A 20,542-nucleotide genomic window follows, 5' to 3' on the forward strand; every position below is an offset into this window, starting at 1 on the left:
GATGCAAAGAATCTTTTAATCCCACATGATTTTGTTTTCCTTGAAGAGAGGATTAGAATGAGGAACTGATGCTTTTGAATTTAAAGTTGACTATTGTAAGCCTACTTCCTCGACTCACACCCCCTTCCACTGTTTGAGCTTTCTCAGGTCTCTCTAATTATTTAGAGGGTGGGGGGAAGTCAACACTTGACCCTGCTGACCTGTCTGGCTTCTGTCTCATCTCTTGTTTAATACTCACAGTTGAACTGCTAAAAGTAGTGTGTGCTACACCCACAGCTTTTCTTTCCATGTCACTATCTCTCTGGAGTCTCGTCTCTAGGTTCACCCATGTGGGATACTATGTACCCCAGCTGAAGCCTCCAACTCTGGGGCCACCATGTTAGATTGGAAGCATGTACCCTTCGCAAGGGCTCTAAGCCAAGAGGATAAGTGGGGGCTGAAATCCAGGTGCATTTGCAGGTCCACCAAACCCTGTCATGGGAATGTATCAGTGAAGAGAGGGCAACATTTTGTGTTTTGTAATTTGCCTGAAGGCTCCACAGTACTAGCTGTGCCTTTGTCAATAAGGCCTTTGGCCCAATCTTGATCTTATTCTTCAAAATCTAGATCTTTAAAAAGGCAACAAATAAGCATGTAATCAAGAGTGAAATCATTAGTTTTTTATTGGTACAAAATTCTTTGTAAACTGGAGTCTGCCCAACGCTGTTAAAATCTTAAATCACAATGGGACTGGGATGGGTTATTTTTCTGTTTTTTGAGCAAAATACTAGTTGAGGAAGGAAAAATCAGGGCTGGGATCCTCATGGAAAATGCAATGTTGATTCCTTTTCAGATCAGTCCTGCCTTCCATTCCACAGCCAAGGTGCTGAAATACAGGCAGAAGGCATAGGTTGGAGGACCAGGCAGACCCAAGCTGGCATCTCAGTGCCACCACTCACTTACTGATATCACCTTGGGCTGTCATAAACTCTCGGAGCTTCAGATTTCTCATCTACAAAAGAGTGGTAAGAATAGTCACTTCTCAATAGTCCTCTGGTGGAAGATTAAGGGAGCTGTTGTAGGGACACACCTCCTATCCTGCCTGGAGTTGGAATGTTCTCACAATCTAGACATTTCCCCATGCTGATTGTCTGCTAACAATACTCTTACTTCCTCTTCTTCAACTAGGTATGTTTTTGCTCAAGCTTCGAGATTCAACATCTTTTCCAAGAAGTATCTCCTGATAGATATTTTTAAAGATTTGTTTATGTATTTGAGAAAGAGAAAGGGAGAGAGAGGGTGTGCAAGCAGGGGAAGGGGTAGAGAGAGAGAGAGAGAATCTTAAGCAGACTTCCTGCTGGGTGTGGAGCCTGACCTGTGCTTTGATCCCAGGACCCTAAGATCATGACCTAAGCTGAAATCAAGAATCCTCATTTAATCAACTGAGCCATCCAGGCACCCCTGATATTTTTTAACTTGACTAAATATTCTTCTCCTTAGCTCTGGTTGAGGTGCTCCTCTGGTACATTAAGCATCTTTTTTGCTGTGTTGTAATCACACTGGGGGAGACTTTTGGGGATTATGCCTCATTTATGGTCACATCCTCGGTGCTTAACCTAGTGCATGGCATTTTGATAATTATTCGGTAAAATCAATTGTCCAGATTTCAACGACTGGGGAAATGTTAAAAACAGCTAGGGTGGCTGGGAAGCATGCATTAAAGTGTAGTGGGGAACGAAACATTTTCCTCACATATTTCATTTCTAACAATTATTCATTCCTCTATTGCTTAATTTCTGGTCCGTTACACTTTCCAAGTTTCTTCTTGGAGAGGAACTGATCTATTTTCAAGGCTTCAGTAACCTCTGGTCCTGATCTTAGGAACTTTTAAAACCAGCTATCTGCCACAAAGCTGAGTAGATCAGTACCTTGCTGAATGGAAATCAACATTTCCTGAGAGCTTGTTATATGCAGAGTCTGAGGTTGCAGGCTAGACTCCTTGAATCAGGATCTGCATTTTAACTAGCTCCCCAAAATGATTTGAAAGTGTAATAAAATGTAAGTAGTCCTGGATTCATAGCAGGTATCTTCAACAATAGTGTATTCCTTGAATTTCCTTTATATAAATGTATTTGTCTATGAAGATACAGGAAAAGGTATAGGATTGTTCAGAGTTCCTGGTCAAAACCAGGAAGAAATTTTGTGATCAAGAAAAAAATGTCAAGCTTTGCGCAGTGGCAGTATCGTAGCCAATGAGGTTTATCCGAGGCGCGATTATTGCTAATCGAAGAAAAAAATGTCAAATAGGTGACTAACATAAAAGAATAAAAATTAAAAAAAAAAGAATCTCAAATAAAACACTCCATATTAGATTAGAACAAGGCAGACAATCTAAATATTCAAAATCGTTTCAAATAAGTGAGAAATGGGTTTTTCAGTTTAGTGTCTTGATCCTCTGCTTGAAAATAAAAATGTTTATCTTTTTAAAGAAGGGCCTTATTTCTATAAAGAAGTGCACACACCCCATCATGGCAAACATAATTTTTTTTTTTTTTGGGTAGCAGTTAAATGACCTAAGTGAGGATTTCAGAGCTCTCTCCTGGTTTCCGTTTTCTCTTCCAATCCCAAGGAAAAGCAAGTATTTGCTTTTAGCATAGTTGATCCCTGAGCACTTTGCAAATGTTTCCACAAAGCCAGCTGCTCTTTATAGATCCCCCTGGGAACCTTTCTTTTGGTTACTAACCCTTAAGCACCCTCAAACCCTATTTGTGAAGATATTCGTCATATGGGAAGGGTCCATGAATCTTCAGATTTTTGGAAGAAAATGCTTAATCTCCAGTTTGGAAAGCTCTGTCCTCTGGCCAGGACCTTTGGGCTCATCTGAAGACTAGCTTCTCCAGCCACAGAAAGACAAAAATATGCAAAAAATCAAACAATACCTCTGTTGTGTGTCTTGGCTCACTCTGGTAGGCTGGAAAACTCTTGAGAAAATTCATCTTGAAAGGTTTCTTGGATTTTTTAATATTTTTGGAGCAAAGTTCCTGGTTATGAGTATTGTAGCCACACGGAATCTCAAGTTGACTTCACTTGCTTCCTCATAGTTCAGGACTGATTCTTCCCTGGGGTTTTCTTTCATCACACCTCATTCTGCTCTTTCCCCTGGATGCCTTTAATGACTGACCTTTAATGCCAAGTGTTAAATTGAATAAAGGACTATAGTCAAATACTAGGGGGAATCAAATTGCAAAATTGTCAGTGGCAGAGCCTCCATAACTCCTGAGATGCAGCGCTGTCCAAAAAACCTGATTGTGGGTTCAGGTTTTACTCTTCACACATCTAAGAGGTAGTTCAAGTATGTCGACTGTGTGTGTGTGTGTGTGTGTGTGTGTGTGTGCACGCGCGCATGTATGTTCATGCCTGTGTGCACAAACAGAAAACTTGAACTCTCCAGCACATACCACCTGTTTTCACATCATTGTTGTCACAAAAGGGTTTTCTTTCTTTCTTTTAATTAGCTGAGCTGTCCTATTTTTCAGTAACTTGCCTCTTCCCTAACATACAGGCTGTAACCGTATTTCTTTTCATTAGACCTGGGCCTCATTTGTCATTTATACCATACTTTTGCCTTTCTCTTTCATTTTGAAAGAAAGAGAGGTTTTCCTATTATTTTAGAGCAAAGCACCTCTGGTTTATGTGGCGACTCTTGTGGCTTTCTAAATGCACTTGATTTAGCTTTCAATGTGTAATTACTGCCAAACAAGTTAATTGCTTTATAAGTGTCCAAAATTCCCTGGTTTAATTTTGCTTTCATTTACCAACCTTCATTATACATCCACTGTTCAACATAAACACAAATGATTGTTAATGAATGCCTAATGCCATATTCATTAGAAAATCAGGTTAATGACTGGCAATGAATATCCCAGCTCCTTTATTCTTCCAAGACATTTTTTTTTTGCTTGTTGATTACAATAGCCTTTTTTTTTTGTTTACAAAGAAATTCTACCTACAGTATAGGCTTGCTTTAAAGTTCAAGATAAAGATTTTCTAAGAAATCAGAAAACCCCAATCCCTGATTCTCTCTGCTTACCTATGTCTTTGCCCTTTAGAAAGAATCTCCTATAAAATGGAACAGTCAGAATAAACATGATTCCCTTGGACTATTGGCTATCATAAAGTCTTATTGCTTGGACAGCGAAAGTCTCAGGATTTTTGTGTACAGGTGTTCAGGTGGTGCACTGAACAACTTGAGGAGGTATTGTTCACTTTCCACTCTGAATGATGTGGAATGTGTTATCCACAACCTGCATAACTCAGGCAGTAGCACTGAGAAATCTGCGTTGAAATAAGAAATGTGTCACAGCAGTGTGGCTTGGGACAACATTCAGTGCTTGGTGCTAATTGCCCAAGACAAGAATTACTTAATCAGAAGACAATCAGATATGTGAAGATGCATGGTTGGAGTGCAGGCAGAAGGTCCGTTGAGGAGGAGAACTGAGGTCCACATCATGGAGAAGGGCTTGACTCTCCACCTGGCGATTCTTGTTTTGTAAGTGAGACCCCTTCCCTTTCCCACAGATGTGGAGTTGCTTTCCAAATCAAATGTGACAGCTGGGTTTGAGGGCCATTCGTGTGCTGACAATAGAACAGAGGATTATGTATGGGCTTGAGCACAGAACCCAGGTGCTAAAATTGGTCACTGACTGGTTGCTACATGCTGGTGTGGACTGAGCAGTATCTAATAAGAATGTTGGTGATGTAGTATTCCTTCCAGTTCTTATGCTCTGTGACTCTTTTTTGGTATCACGAGACAGTCCACCTGTCTGATTGGATGCTTACCATGTGCTTGGCATGGAGTTGATGTCAGGGATATTGTATTAAACACACATTTCCTGGTGTTGTGCGAAGACAAACAAGGGTGACTCAATGCCCCCATGCACATGTCAGGTAGTACCAGTGTGGTATACTTACAGTCGCTCAGTACAGTTGCTCTGAAATGTTGTTATGCTCCCCACTCTTCTTTGGATCTTTTTTCTTTATTCTTTCATCTGGAAACTTCTACTTCTCTTGTCACAGTCCTTTTGTTTTGGTATTTTGATCTCAGAGATATCTCTGTCTCTTCCAGTTTTGTCTCTTTTTGGGGTTCTGTTTCCATCAGCTGAGTCTGCATCATCTATAGTCCTTGGCTGCTCCTATGTCTGTACTCCATGTGTTTGTCCCTCATAACATTTAGGGTCACTGAACTTTTGCCTTGATTTGTGTGATTCTCTGAGTACTAATTCTGCCATAGACTCTAACTTCCTCAGGGAAATCATGGGGTAGACTAATTGTTTTCCTGGTGTCTGGACATATGCTTGTAGCCTGGTCCTAGATCTGTTAGGATATTGTCTTCATGACAACAGGCTTTGCAGGTCAATGAAAGGCTGAGGCATGATTTTGGCAAATATTAAACAATAAAAGTTCAAGGACCTGAAGATTGTGACTAAATAAACAAATAGAAAGTATCAAATTGAAAAGCAGAAGTATAAAAATAAATCCTGGTATTATCTTACTGAGGTTTGATATTTTATTATCAAAGTTCCAGGATCCCATACCATTGGCACATCCTCGGGGTGACCCCAAATGGACCAATTGTAGGTATTGTATATGTGTATCGGTCAAGTTTCTGCTATGATAATTCTGCACAGCAAACAACTCCAAAATCAGTGGCTTTCAACAAGCAGCATTTGTTTCCTACTTATATTCTCTGGTCTGCTTGTTGGCCATGGCTCTGCTATGCTTGGCAGGGACTGGCTTAAGGCTATGGGTCTAGTCTATTAGATTTGTCCCCTTGTTCTGGGACCAGTGACTACTTGGGGCATGTTTTTGTTTGTTTGTTTGTTTGTTTTCCCCTAGCTAAGACAGAAACATAAGAGGCCAAGGCAAACCCTGTGTGCACATTTAAAGCCTCTGCTCCTGTCATGTGTGAACATGTCACTGGCTAAAGCAAGTCATGGGTCTAGCTCAACATCAATGGGGCAAGGAAACATACTTCATTTACTCAGGTGGGGAGGACTTCAAAGCCACATGGCAAAGGATGTAAATGTTTAAATCTATTTCATCCTACTATATTACAAGGTTCTCAAAATACTTCGTTTCTCTCATTCATAACATTTGTTCCAGTTGAGATTTTGCATTTTTTGGTATGATTCTTTAGCTACTGCCTGTGTTTTCTTCTGGACCCTTGAAGGTAGGAATTGTGTCTTTCAGGGCTCACTGTTGTTCCCCCAACACCAAGCACCGTGTTCTGGATGATATCAGGTACTCAATGAATGAAGAGCCATTGTTCGAATGAATAAGCTTCTAGTCTCCCTAAAAATTATCGCAGGAATGGAAATATATCTTTGTGAGAATTACTGGTGTAATACTAAGGGCCTTGTTTCAAACCTTTCAGAAATCCTCTTGCTACATTTCCATTGTGAGACCTGCAACTCTGTGGGAGAGGAACATATCCCATGCAAATGTGAGTAAGTAGAGTGGTATCCATAGTGGAATTGTTTTGGTTTCAGTTGCTGGATGCATAAGAAAATTTGTATTTTGTTTTTACCTTATGACTGGGAAAGATTTTCTTTTAAATTTCAAAATAAGGAGAACACTAAAAGACTTATCCTATGGAAGTTTGGATCTCAGTCTAAGATTTACGGTACATTTTTATCTTTTCTACATGGATTATGTAACTGAGAAAATAACGTATTCATTGGATAAGCAATGGTAGAAGTCACCTCACATTAGGGTGTGTGCAGTGCTTGTGTGTGGCACAACATACAGAAACGGGGACAATACTGCCATCTAATATGATCAATAACAATAAACAACTGAGTTCATCAAGTGAAAGACTGACATGTTAGTCTTGTTCTCCCCCCCATCCCATATTCCACCCACTGGTTGCTAATGATGTCCTGTTGGTGAGAGCCACAGTGAGTGTTTGTTGCTACAGTGTGCAAATGCCTGTCTATAAATGACTGCAATGTGCACATGGAGATGGTCGCCATGGCTGGCCTGTCCAGTTGTCATGGAGCTGTGGGAACTTCCCAGGTTCCCTCCCACCAGAGCTCTGTGGACAAAAGTAGGATCTGGAAAGAAAGAAACCTTTCAGCCAACACTTAAATTTACATCCAAAGGGCTCTAATTGCCTTCATTTCCTTCCTATTTACCACGACAGAATGGCAAAGCCCTTTGGAGAGGACCACACAACTCACTGACACTGAGGAAATCAGAAAGTCCCAAGCATGTGTGGAGAGGACCATGCTAATTATGTCTTTCAGAGTCCCTACTTTCCAAAATTTGGGAGCAGGGTTGCTCCAAATTACTACCTGTGGAGAAGTAGCATATGGTCACTGCAAATATTCAAGAGAAGAAATCAAGAGACGTGAAAAATCATCTTCTAAGAGTAAAGAAGAAAGCCAACTGTGGGAAGAGGAGAAACATGACCTAGTTGAAAAATGTGATCTGGTTTTCTAACTGTTCTTATATACCACTAAAGCACAGAATGTATCTAAATAAGGTGTCTGAAATATGCTGTTCTATCAATCATTTTTCCATTTGGGCTTCAAGAACCTCTTAAGAATTAACCAGAGGATTTCCATGAGGAAACAGACCCCAGTGAAGTCCCTGTATTTCACCACTAGTATGTTAAGGCTCTAAGAAGGCAAAGCTTCCTGGAAGGGGATCACAGGCCCATTCACTTGACAAGGAGTGACACAGGTCATAGGGAGGATCAGAGATTGCTAATTAGCTTATACTATAGGGATAGAATGCTTCTCAAGCTTATAGACAGGTGCCACCTGGGTGCCTAGCACTCTTTTCCTCCTACAGCTTAAGTAAGCACCAGGAAGCAAGGGCAGGCCTACATGAGATCAGGAGGTTGACGTAGCTGGATCCTCTTTCAAATTGTTTTGTCCCCCTTTTTTCTTTCTCTGTTTTCTTTTCCTTCTCCTTCTCTTTCTGCATTTGTGTGACTTTGAAGGAATTATAGAAGAGGACTAAAAGATTTTGAGATGTGTATCTTCTAAAGACTTCTGTGTTATTTGTCATTGTTTTATTATATTGACTACTATATACTTTATTGCATATTATATATTATGTGTTATATATTACATTTTGTACATGATATACTATATATAACATATCTCATATAACATTAGATGTATCTAATATATTGTTATATATTATATATCAAATGATCTATATTTGTATGTGTATATATTCTAATTCCATACATTGTATATTAGATTTACTGATCACCTATGTTGGTCAGAAGGCTCTTCTGAAAGCAACAGTAAAGAAAAACCCTTTGCCTTCCAGGAGCCTGTCATATAATGAGGAATGTAAATAATGGAGACTTTAAACAAAACAAAACAATAATTGCAGGTAGTGAAAAGTGCAATGCTGTGAAGAAGATAAATAGGGGTTATCGGGTCAAAGATGATGTGGATGGCAGGAGTATATGGCCTTAGTTAGGGTACAGTGGTCTGGGGAGTCCTCTGTAAAGAGGTGATATTTGAATCTTGTCCAGAGTTGTGAGAAGGAGACACCCAGGTAACATTCTGATTCACAGAAAGTTCTTGGAGGCTAACTATTCCAAGCAGAAAGGACAGACTGAGACAGATTTGGCTTAGAACACTGAAGAGTGGACAGAATGTGAACGCACTGGAATGGAGACTGACTGAATGGATGGAGTAGTGGCAGGGGCCCCAGCACAGAGGGCCTCATGGCCAGTGAAAGGAGTTTGTCTTCTACATGCAAGGCAGAACTGGTAATGAGAGTTTATTTTATAGCAGGAGATGAAATGATCTGATTTATTCTTGAATAGGTTCAGTAGGTACTGTATGCAGGATGAATTTTTGGGAAATAAGAGACCTTGAGTCCCACTAAGAAATTCTTGGATTATATCAGAGAGGGGAGACAGTGGCTAGGACTAGGTTTGTAGCAGCTGAATGAGTTGGAGGAGGTAGTCAGACTTCAGAAATATTTTGGACATGGAGCTGACAGGCTATCATAATGAATTGAATATGGGGTGTGAAGAAAAATCAAGGAAGAGTTTTGGGCTTTTGGCCTAAAAACTGGGATGGATAGTGGTGGAGGTGGTGGGAATCTTGAGAATAGGTTTTTGAGGGAGCCCATCAGTGGTTGCATTTGGAGAATGCTAAACTTGAAATGCTTAGTACTTAGTATCTTGGTAGTTAGAACTTAGTCTCATGGTCAGACCTTGCTGCAAGAGAGGCAGGGAAATGTCCACTTACTGGGCACATCAACCTCAAATTAGGGTTCCATCACAGAGACTGAGAGGAGAATGGATGTGGGGGTAGATGCCTAACAGTATCTGCCACAGAAATAATAACAATATGACCCAAAATATGGTTTCCAAAAATAATTACTCTGGAATGATTCATGGGCCAAAGAAGAAATAATGATGACAAGTAGAATACTCAAAATGGAATGGTAATAATTTTAAAAGTGAGAGATGCAGCTAAAGAGGTTTTTAGGGGGTAGACTTATATTTTAAATGTTATCATAGAGAAAAACGAAGGTTGGACATTAAAGAGTGAGGCATTCAACTTAAGGAGGAGTTACTCAAACAACAGAATGAATTCAAAGGAAGCAGGAAAAAGGGACTAATCAAAGTTAGAGGAAAAAGTCACTAAAATAGAAATAAAAAAATACAGTTAGAGATAATTAACAAAGTCAAAAACTTGTTATTGGAAAGAGCATATAAAATAGAGAAACCAACCAACATGGATCAACGAAAAAAAAAAGGAGAAACAATATTATGGATGAAAAGAGAAACATAAGTACTGATACAAGGGAAACTTATAAAACCTGGAGTCAATACTATAAATAAATTATGTGAACAATTAAAAACACACTATTGAATCAATATTCAGAAATTTCCATTTTCTCAAAAATAGCAGGCCAAGAGTTTTGGAGCTGAGTTATTAAAATTTCAAATGTCAGGTAATCCTTATATACAGGAAGAGGAGAAGCCTCTTCTAAGTTAATTTTTTGAAGTTAGCAAAACTTTTAAAATAAAATGGGATACTATGGATTAATCTCATTTATGAAGAATATTTATTAAATACTAGCAAAATCAAATTCAGTAATAATCAAGTAGAATTTATTCTAGGGATACAAGAATAGTTTCTTATGAAAAAATCAATTCATGAGGGGCTCCTGGGTGGCTCAGTTGATTAAGCAACTGCCTTCTGCTCAGGTCATGATCCTGGAGTCTGGGATCGTGTCCCACATCGGGCTCTCTGTTCGCCGGAGAGTCTGTTTCTCCCACTGACCTCTCTCCTCTCATTCTCTCTCTCTCTCTCTCAAATAAATAAATAAATAAAATCTTTTAAAAAAATCAATTCATGAGATATATAGCAAGAGACTTACAGAATAAAATCATAACCATCTCAGTGGATATATCAACATTAATTTATGGGAAAAAAAACTCTTCTAGAAAAGTGGGAATAGAAGGGAACTTCCTTAACTTGAATGAACTGTTGGGATTTCATCAAGATCAAAAGCTTTTGCACAGCAAAGGAAACAGTTAACAAAACCAAAAGACAGCTGACAGAATGGGAGAAGATATTTGCAAACGACATATCAGATAAAGGGCTAGTATCCAAAATCTATAAGTAACTTAGCAAACTCAACACCCAAAGAACAAACAATCCAATCAAGAAATGGGCAGAGGACATGAACAGACATGTCTGCAAAGAAGACATCCAAATGGCCAACAGACACATGAAAAAGTGCTCCACATCACTCAGCATCAGGGAAATACAAATCAAAACCACAATGAGATATCACCTCACACCAGTCAGAATGGCTAAAATTAACAAGTCAGGAAATGACAGATGCTGGCGAGGATGCGGAGAAAGGGGAACCCTCCTCCACTGTTGGTGGGAATGCAAGCTGGTGCAACCACTCTGGAAAACAGCATGGAGGTTCCTCAAAATGTTGAAAATAGAACTACCCTATGACCCAGCAATTGCACTCCTGGGTATTTACCCTAAAGATACAAACATAGTGATCCGAAGGGGCACGTGTACCCGAATGTTTATAGCAGCAATGTCTACAATAGCCAAACTATGGAAAGAACCTAGATGTCCATCAACAGATGAATGGATAAAGAAGAAGTGGTATATATACACAATGGAATACTATGCAGCCATCAAGAGAAATGAAATCTTGCCATTTGCGATGACATGGATGGAACTAGAGGGTATCATGCTTAGTGAAATAAGTCAATCGGAGAAAGACAACTATCATATGATCTCCCTGATATGAGGACATGGAGAAGCAACATGGGGGGTTAGGGGGATAGGAGAAGAATAAATGAAACAAGATGGGATTGGGAGGGAGACAAACCATAAATGACTCTTAATCTCACAAAACAAACTGGGGGTTGCTGGGGGGAGGTGGGATTGGGAGAGGGGGAGGGGTTTATGGACATTGGGGAGGGTATGTGCTATCGTGAGTGCTGTGAAGTGTGTAAACCTGGCGATTCACAGACCTGTACCCCTGGGGATAAAAATACATTATATGTTTATAAAAAAAAAATTTGGAAGGGGAGGCGAACCATAAGAGACTATGGACTCTGAAAAACAACCTGAGGGCTTTGAAGGGTCAGGGGTGGGAGGTTGGGGGAACAGGTGGTGGGTAATGGGGAGGGCACGTTTTGCATGGAGCACTGGGTGTTGTGCAAAAACAATGAATACTGTTACGCTGAAAAAATAAATAAAATGGTAAAAGAAAATCTACAGAAAAAATAATTAGACTTAATAGGGAGCCTTTGGAAGCCTTTCTATTAAAGTAAGGGAAAATAAGAATGTTCACTATTATTGTTTCCATTAAAAAATGTCCTGGGGGACCAAGGCAACAAAATATAAGAAAAAAAAGATATTAAAAATTTTTTGGGGGGAAGATAATATTGATTATATACCTTCAAAGTCTAAAATTATTTCATAATATTAAAACTTATAAATTATTATTATTTTTAAAGATTTTATTTACTTATTTATTTGACAGACAGAGATCACAAGTAGGCAGAGAGGCAGGCAGAGAGAGAGGGAGAAGCAGGCTCCCCGCTGAGCAGAGAGCCCGATTTGGGGCTTGATCCCAGGACCCTGGGATCATGATCTGAGTCGAAAGCAGAGGTTTTAACCCACTGAGCCACCAGGTGCCCTAAACTTATAAATTATTAAGACCAAAATTATAATTTACTTTAGAATAGATATAACAAAATATTTGTAAGGCATATATGGATAAAAGTATAAAGCATTACTTAAGTATATGTAAAGGAGGGTCTGAATAAAGGAAGAGATGCTATGCTAATGAGTGAGAAGATTATCACGGAATTTTCCTGAAGTTAGAGTGGGTCCTACAAATTGCATGAAAGATAAAAGACTAAGAATAAATGTGAGAGCTATGAAGAATATAATGTGGAAACTTTCTGACCAGATATCAAAATTTTTATAAAGCCATAATAAGACAGTGAGCTCAAGAAATGGCTGATGGGGGCACCTGGGTTGTTCAGTGGGTTAAGCATCCAACTCTTGGTTTTGGCTCAGGTCATGATCTCGGGATCATGAGATTGAGCCCTGTGATGGGCTCTGTACTCAGTACCGAGTCTGCTTGACATTCTTTCCCCGTTCCTCTCCCTCCCTCCTCTGCTCCTTCACCTGCTTATGCTCTCTCTCTCTCAAATAAATAAAATCTTTAAGGAAAAAAAAAAGAATAGGCTGATAGAACATAGTAGAATACATACTGCTTTCTGGAAAGGATGACTTTAAGTGGTTCCTCATTTTAATCACGGAGCCACATCAGTGACTGTACACTAAACACATATTTTAAAGTCATGAGCTATTCAAGCCTTGTCTATAAGCTTTCGTGGATTTGACTGGAGAAAGATGCAGTAGAGTCAGTCATAAAACAAATTAGTAACCTTGCAATGGATCATTTCCACAGCAAGTGGTAAAACAGACATTTGAAGGAATGAACCAGGAGGTAGCTAGTCATGGGTGAGCTGAGGACTGTGAAAAGTAAGGTAAATGTAAGGCGGGTCATGATAGTTATGACCTAGAGAAGAGCATCAGTTCCTCAGCAGGTGTGTGTGAGATAGATTTGCACAGGGAAGGCATTTTTAGATCTTCCATGAATGAGTTATTTGAGAAGTGGAGTGTCTTCATCTCAGCATGCCTTGGTAGCAAGCTGATTCTCTATCTCCTCTGTGATTACAGCAGGAAATGAATCCAGCTGTGGCTCAGATGATCTGGGGACACATTTTATGTTCCACTAAAGTGCTTTGGCAGACATTTAAGTGTGGCCTCTAAGTGATTTTAGAAATGTTTGCCTTTTCCAATATCCACTATGAATATCTGAGAGAAAAGGAGAGGAATGCCCATTCACTTTGACCCAAAACTGATAAAAACTGGCCCAGAGGATAACTGGAGAGTCAGTGTCCTACAGAAATGACACAAGGGTGGCATATCTGCATCCCTGGGGAAGGTCCTCTTAGAGACTCTGCTGGTGCCCAAGAATGTGCTCTGCCCAGAATCAGAGGGCACAGAGCTGGAGAGGGTTGCACTGCAGAGGTGGAATCATAGGCACAGAACTGTGAACGAATACCTCATGCTTTGCCTTTTAACAGACCTGGGTTGTTGTCAGCGTAAAATGAGTTATTTAGGGTTAGATGTTTCATTCATTCAACAAACTGTATTAAGTGCAATATATACCAGGCACAGTTTTAGGCTTCTAGCAGTGAACAAAATAAATGATCTTGACTTCATGGAGATTCCATTCTAGTGTGAGAGTCAGACAATACCCTGAGAGGTCAGATACTGGTAAGTACTGTAGAGAAAAGGTAGGGTCAGAGCATGGGGGCATGTGCCATCGTTGAGTGTACCAAAAAGGATTATTTGCACTCAACAGAAGCTGACTCTGGTTGATTCATCAGAGAAGGGATTGAGCAAAATAAAATTAGGTGGTTCACAGGATCTGTGGGAGGGCCATGGAACAAGATCTGGGGGTAGGCTTCCTGGAAGAGTGACTCAAAGAACATGGTACGGCTGATCGATACCGGTGGCCACCTCCATCGCCTCCACCACTGAGAATGAGATGTCACAGTCTGCACTGCTGTCATTTCTGCGGGACACTCAAAGTTGCAGCAGAAAGAGAAAGAACTTCCTGCCCTTACCTCCATGTTATTAATTCATGAGTCTGGCTGCTGATGTCAGTGCCTGGACCTTGACAGTGTCCCTTTCTCAGATTTATTTTAAGATTCAACAAGTTAGGTCTAATAAACAACTTCAGCAAAGCTGCAGTAGGCAAAATCAACATGCAAAAACCAGTTGTGTTTCTGGATGTTAGCAAAGAAGAGTGAAAAGGAAATTAAAGCAGTTCTATTTACATATTTATTCCATTTATGTATCTAGGAATAAATTTGACCAAAGAAGCTTAGGATTTATATGTTGGGTACTATAAAAAATGTTGAAAGAAATTAAAGACCACCCAAATAAATGGGCAGGCATCCTGCATTCATAGATTAGAAGGTTTGGCATTACTAATAGGATAACATTGTCTAAAGTGATTTGCACATTTAAAGCAATCTGATCAATATCCCAACTTTTCCTTTTAAGAGATAGAAAAATTCATCCTAAAATCTATGGAATCTCAAGGGACCCCAAATAGCCAAAGCAATGTTGAAAAAATACAAATTTGGAAAGCTCATACTTCTTGATTTCAAAACTTACTACAAAGTTATAGTAATCTAAACTGTGTGGTACACTCATAAGGTTAAACATATAGACCAATGGAATAGAACTGACAGCCCAGAAATAAACCCTAACACATATGGTCAATTGATTTTTGACAAGCATGTTAATACCATTCAATGGGGGAAAGGACAGTCTTTTTAAGAAATTGTACTAGGAGAGCTGGATATTCACATGAAAAAGAATGCAACTGGACCTTACACAAGATATGCAAATTAACTTAGAGTGGATCAAAGACCTAAATAAGAGCTAAAATGGTTAAAATCCTAGAAGAAAACAGGGAAAAATCCTCATTGCCATACTAAAGGCAATGATTTCTTTTTTTTTTTTTTTGCCTTCCTTTTAAAAAGTATTTTTTTCTTTAATTAATTAATTTATTTTTTCAGCATAACAGTATTCATTGTTTTTCTTTATTTTTTTCTTTTCTTTTTTTAAAATTTATTTATTTATTTATTTATTTTATTCCTTTATTTGTTTATTTACAGCATAACAGTGTTCATTGTTTTGGCATCACACCCAGTGCTCCATGCAGTACGTGCCCTCCCTATTACCCACCACCTGGTTCCCCCAGCCTCCCACCCCCGCCCCTTCAAAACCCTCAGGTTGTTTTTCAGAGTCCATAGTCTCTTATGGTTCACCTCCCCTTCAACCTCCCTCTCCTCTCCATCTCCCAATGTCCTCCATGTCATTTGTTATACTCCACAAATAAGTGAAACCATATGATACTTGACTCTCTCTGCTTGACTTATTTCACTCAGCATAATCCACATCTCTCAGCATCAGGGAAATACAAATCAAAACCACAATGAGATATCACCTCACACCAGTCAGAATGGCTAAAATTAGAAGGCAATGATTTCTTAAAGATGATACCAAAGCGCAGGCAACAAAAGAAAAAATGAGCTGGATTTCAACAGAATTAAATACCTTTGTACATCAAAGGACACTATTAGGAGAATGAAAAGACAACCCACAGAATGGGAGAACATATTTGCAAATTATATCTTATAAGGGGTTAATATGCAGAATAAATAAAGAGCTTCTACAACTCAACAACAAAAAACAAATAATATGATTTAAAAATGGCCAAAGGACTTGAATAGACATTTCTGTGAAGAACATATATAAATGGCTAATAAACATATGAAAGAATGTGGAAAAGTTGAGGGTGCCTGGGTGGCTCAGTCGTTAGGCATCTGCCTTCAGCTCAGGTCATGATCCCAGGACCCTGGGATCAAACCCCACATTGGGCTCTCTGCTCCGTGGTGGGCCTGCTTCTCCCTTTCCCACTCCTCGTGCTTGGGTTCCCTCTCTCGCTGTCTCTCTCTCTCTCTGTCAAATAAATAAATAAAATCTTAAAAATAAAAAGAATATGGAAAAATTGGAATCCCCTGTGCATTGCTGGTAAGAATGTAAAATGGGGTAACCACTATGGGTATATACCCAAATGAATTTAAAAAAAGACTCAAACAGATATGAGTATGCCAATGTTCGTAGCAGCTCTCTTTTCCATAGCCCAAAGTTAGAAACAACCCAGTCTCCTGATGAGAGAATAAACATACTGTGGTACATACATTCAATGGACTGAACCATAAAAAGGAATGAAGTTTTGATACATGCTACAATGTGGATGAACCTTGGAAACATTATGCTAAGGGAAAATTATTGTATGAATATACTTATATGCAGTTTGTGGCTCCAGCGTCAGAAACTAATCGGATGGCTTGCTGAATGAATATGCAAACATCGGGTAGAAAGAAGAGGGGGAACTCAAGGGAAGTTCTGTATTTTTCATTCATTGAAATAGAAAGGATGGAACTGGTAAACAGGTCCTTGGACCATCAAGTTAAGAAAGTCATGACATAGAGAGGAAGTATATTCCAGGCAGAAAGATGGCAAGTGCAAAGGTCCTGAGACAATAAGATAGGATAGGATATTGAGGGAATAGCAAAGTCACGAGTGGAGAGTACTAGATGAAATGAGAGATAAGAGGACTTCCTTGTTGCCTGGACAGTCCAGGTTTATACCTGTCATTTCAGGATATTGTTAGTAAGCTCCTTTTTTATGCTAAAAAACGTACTGAATTGGCCAATACCATTGTGTAGATGCCAGATCCTGTTCAGCCTGTCTGTCTCTTTGTATCTATGTGCGTACCAGTCCTGTTCGGTTCAGGAAGAAACCAATGGGGATTGTACTCTGAATAAGATGAGGAGCCTCTGAGGGCTGTGAGTGGCAGGATATGACTTTGGTTTAACAGGACTGTTCAGCTGACTTCTTGGAGGTTGCAGACAAGTTTGCAGGCGTGGATTTCTCTCAGGAGATGGGGCTTCTGCAGGAAGAGTGCCCAGGCAGCTGGCGTGATTCTCAAGATATCCTCCCAAGTCTAACACCTGGAGCCTCAGGCAAAACTTCAGGGTACCTGAGGGTGTTCAACCCAATTCAAAGCTGCCTTGCTTCATGAGAGAGGAAGGGCGACTGCAGTCTGCTCTGTGTCTTTTAAGCAATCCCACACTGCAGGACCCATTGCTAGAATTTGAATCACGTTAACTTTCTTCTGTGATACACACTTTGTGCCTGAGCATCAAGGCCTGACATTAATAACCATTTCAGGAAGACTGTGAGTGGCAGAGGACTCTGAGCGCTTAGACAGCCTCCTTCACTCACGGTAGAGGTGACATCGTTCAGATGCGCTTCAGGGCTTTAGAGTGTTGAGAAAGGATGAAAGAAGCCAGAGAAGACCTGAGGGGCAGGACAGGATGGATTTCCAAAACACTGGTTCAGTTCCAGAGTAGAGTTTGGAATTACCATCGAGCCCTTGACTGTATTCCAGGTTCCTTAGCAATGTGATGTTGAGGGTGCCAGCACCTGCTTTCAGGTGGCTATTGCTTGAATGGGTGGCAAATGGAATGAATGGTGAAAGATGGAGATTATACAAGCAAACCCTGGGGTCTGATGACCTGAGTTCAAGTCTGACTTTGCTGCTTTTTTTTTTTTTTTGCTGCTTTTTTGCCTGTGAGATGCCTTAGCTTCCTCATCTTCCCATGCCTCATCTTCCCCCGCTTTTGCTTCCTCATCTGTAACATGGGATAATAATAGCACCTATCTCGGGCGCCTGGGTGGCTCAGTGGGTTAAGCCGCTGCCTTCAGCTCAGGTCATGATCTCAGGATCCTGGGATCGAGTCCCACATCGGGCTCTCTGCTCAGCGGAGAGCCTGCTTCCCTTCCTCTCTCTCTGCCTGCCTCTCTTGTGATTTCTCTCTGTCAAATAAATAAATAAAATCTTTAAAAAAAATAATAGCACCTATCTCATAAGGATGTTGTGGGTTTAATGTAAATTGCCTAGAGCAGTGCTGGCACACATGGAAAGTCTGCCACGCATGTTAGCTTTTACTACTATTCCTTCTGACTAAGGCACTGTTTATGCCCCTCTTTCTCATGAGACCACTCCATTTTTTTTTTTTAAAAGAATGAAACTAAAAAAAAAAAATAAATAAAAGAATGAAACTATTGTCCTATTGTTTGTTTGCTTTTGACTTTTGGAAGTTAACTGGTATTGAATCTTATAGACTAAGATGTTGAAGGTTTTTTAGGCTGGTCCATTTTGATCGCAGTGATTGGGCATGCTGTCCTCTGTTTTGCGAAGTAGGTGGATTATTTCCTGTGGAGTCCTCTGTACATCCATCAGCCAATGTTGCTGGTTTTAAGCAAAGTCAAGCTTAGCTTTTACCTCAGATTTTCACTTTCATTTCAAATATGAGAAAAATCAAACTCAACTTGTGAAATTTCAGGGGAACCTTTTTTTGGTTTATTTAAATCTGACTAGACCGGTAAAATTTAGAACCCTGGTAAACAGAAATGATAAAATTGATTATCCTCAGAAAAAATAAGGCAAGGATTCACTCATAGAGAAGGTGACACCATTACAATTCATTATAATCATTTAAAAACTTTATTGAGTATTATCTGGATATAGTTATGAATCTGTTTTACCTGAGTAGTTTTCATATTCTGTTAATGGGTTACTTATATAACACAAGAACGAGAACATCTCAAGGAAAGATATATTTGGATTCATTACTCATCATAAGTATAATTATTGTTTAACAATATTATGAAGGGCTAATGATGAGATGCAGGTGTTTAAACACGCGGTGCCCGTAGATTTGACGTGGTATTCAGTTCTAGGCATATACATTTTTAAAGACTTCTATTCACCATGGGGACAATAAAACTCTACACAATGGTAAGTGTGTTTGCTAAAAACATGACGTGACTGGTTAATTTTTAGTCTTTAGATTTTAAAATGGATTTTTTGGTGTGTGTGCGGTGACACTTGTTTCTTAACTTGCTGGTCTATACTTTACACTTTAGAGTAAAAAATAAAATAGACCTATATTGATAAAACCCACCTCTCTGGGCCCTTATAATCATCTCTGGAAGGTGACGAGAGGGTGGAGGACACACGTACGTTTCGACTTCAGACTGTGCAAATAAACTCCAGAGTGGTAGTCTGAAGTTTTGACAAGTATTTTCTACCTGGAATTATTGGTACCTTGGGAAGGATGGAGCTCACACTTCTCACTAAGTGAGAAAACGGAAGCTGGAGAAGGTCATGATTTACCCAAGGAAAAAGGGCTGGTGGACCACACTCTTTGTACACTCGAACCTGAGCCCATTAATTGTTGTTACAGAACTTTTCCTAGCATGCTATGTTGCCTCCCGTCAAATGTGAAACTCTGATTATTTGAATTCTTGATTAATATAGCCAGTCAATAGACACTTTTGAGTATCGACTCTGTGCCTGTTGTGGCTCTAGGATCTCTAAATTCTTAAACTTGGTTTTGATGTCACTATTCTGCTCTTTATTCTTCCACGGGCTAATGTTTCCTTCATTAAGTTCTGTGAGTGTGTTAATATGTTTGTGGCTTATCTTAAAATTTTAGCCCTTAATTGGGAAGGAGCTAAACTGGGAAAGAAAATTTCCAGTTTTAAATTGGGAAGAAACCAACATTTACTGAACACTGCTATGCACTTTATAGGTGCCTTTATGAAAAGCTTATGAGCTGGCATTGCACCCTAAAAAAAGAAAAGCTAAATTATTTGATAAGGTTTAAATATCTTTTAAGTGACAGTGCAGGAAATTTGTTCACCCACAGTTAAGATAGTGTCTGGCATTCAAACCACTTCAATTTTGTTGAATGAATGAATGCATGTGTGCATGCTGGGCTTTAAACTCAGGTCTATGTGGCTCTAAAGATCTTTCCACTATATTCAGTTACCTTTTTTGTATCCCCTAGGGTTAGGAACATACTGGCTTTAAATACCACCTTAGCATATAAGCAATGTTTTCATAAAAACTTTTGCTTATAATGGCATATAAGTTCCTAAGGCTTAGAATGCTCACGTAGCTGTCATTATATATAAATCTTTGAAGAATATGAAACTAGATACCTAAAAAATTAATTTTTAAAATTGTCTTTGGAAGATCGAAAGAGATAACAATCAGCATAATAGAGCTGTGAATACTCTACAAAATCCTGGAGGCATGAATATGCCCTCTTGATCTGAAGCAGCTCTGTCTGCATTGTGGCTTTCAAGCATTTCTGGTAATTTTCCCAATCCATGAAAGGGTCACAGCACCAAGACCCCACTTAATTAAATGATTTATGTGGATGTATGATTTCAGTTCAAAATAGCTTACATTTCCCCGGGCTAAGCAAATTTTGATGTTACCTCATCTTCTCTTTCAATTGTTT

General features: G+C 39.4%; 1 protein-coding gene and 1 pseudogene across 1 annotated transcript in view; both read left to right on the forward strand.

Annotated features, from left to right (window-relative positions):
* The first annotated feature begins 2,202 nt into the window (after positions 1-2,202).
* On the forward strand, positions 2,203-2,288 carry LOC123947735 (annotated as a pseudogene).
* Positions 2,289-5,949: 3,661 nt separating this feature from the next.
* C7H12orf42 (chromosome 7 C12orf42 homolog) overlaps positions 5,950-20,542 on the forward strand; it is an 87,535-nt gene continuing 72,942 nt past the window's right edge. Inside the window, 3 exon segments of the mRNA XM_046011782.1 lie at positions 5,950-6,006; positions 6,009-6,023; positions 6,413-6,481. Of these exon segments, the coding sequence (XP_045867738.1) occupies positions 5,950-6,006; positions 6,009-6,023; positions 6,413-6,481 (141 nt within the window).

This window comes from Meles meles, chromosome 7 (genome assembly GCF_922984935.1).
Source record: "Meles meles chromosome 7, mMelMel3.1 paternal haplotype, whole genome shotgun sequence".
Lineage (NCBI taxonomy): Eukaryota > Metazoa > Chordata > Mammalia > Carnivora > Mustelidae > Meles > Meles meles.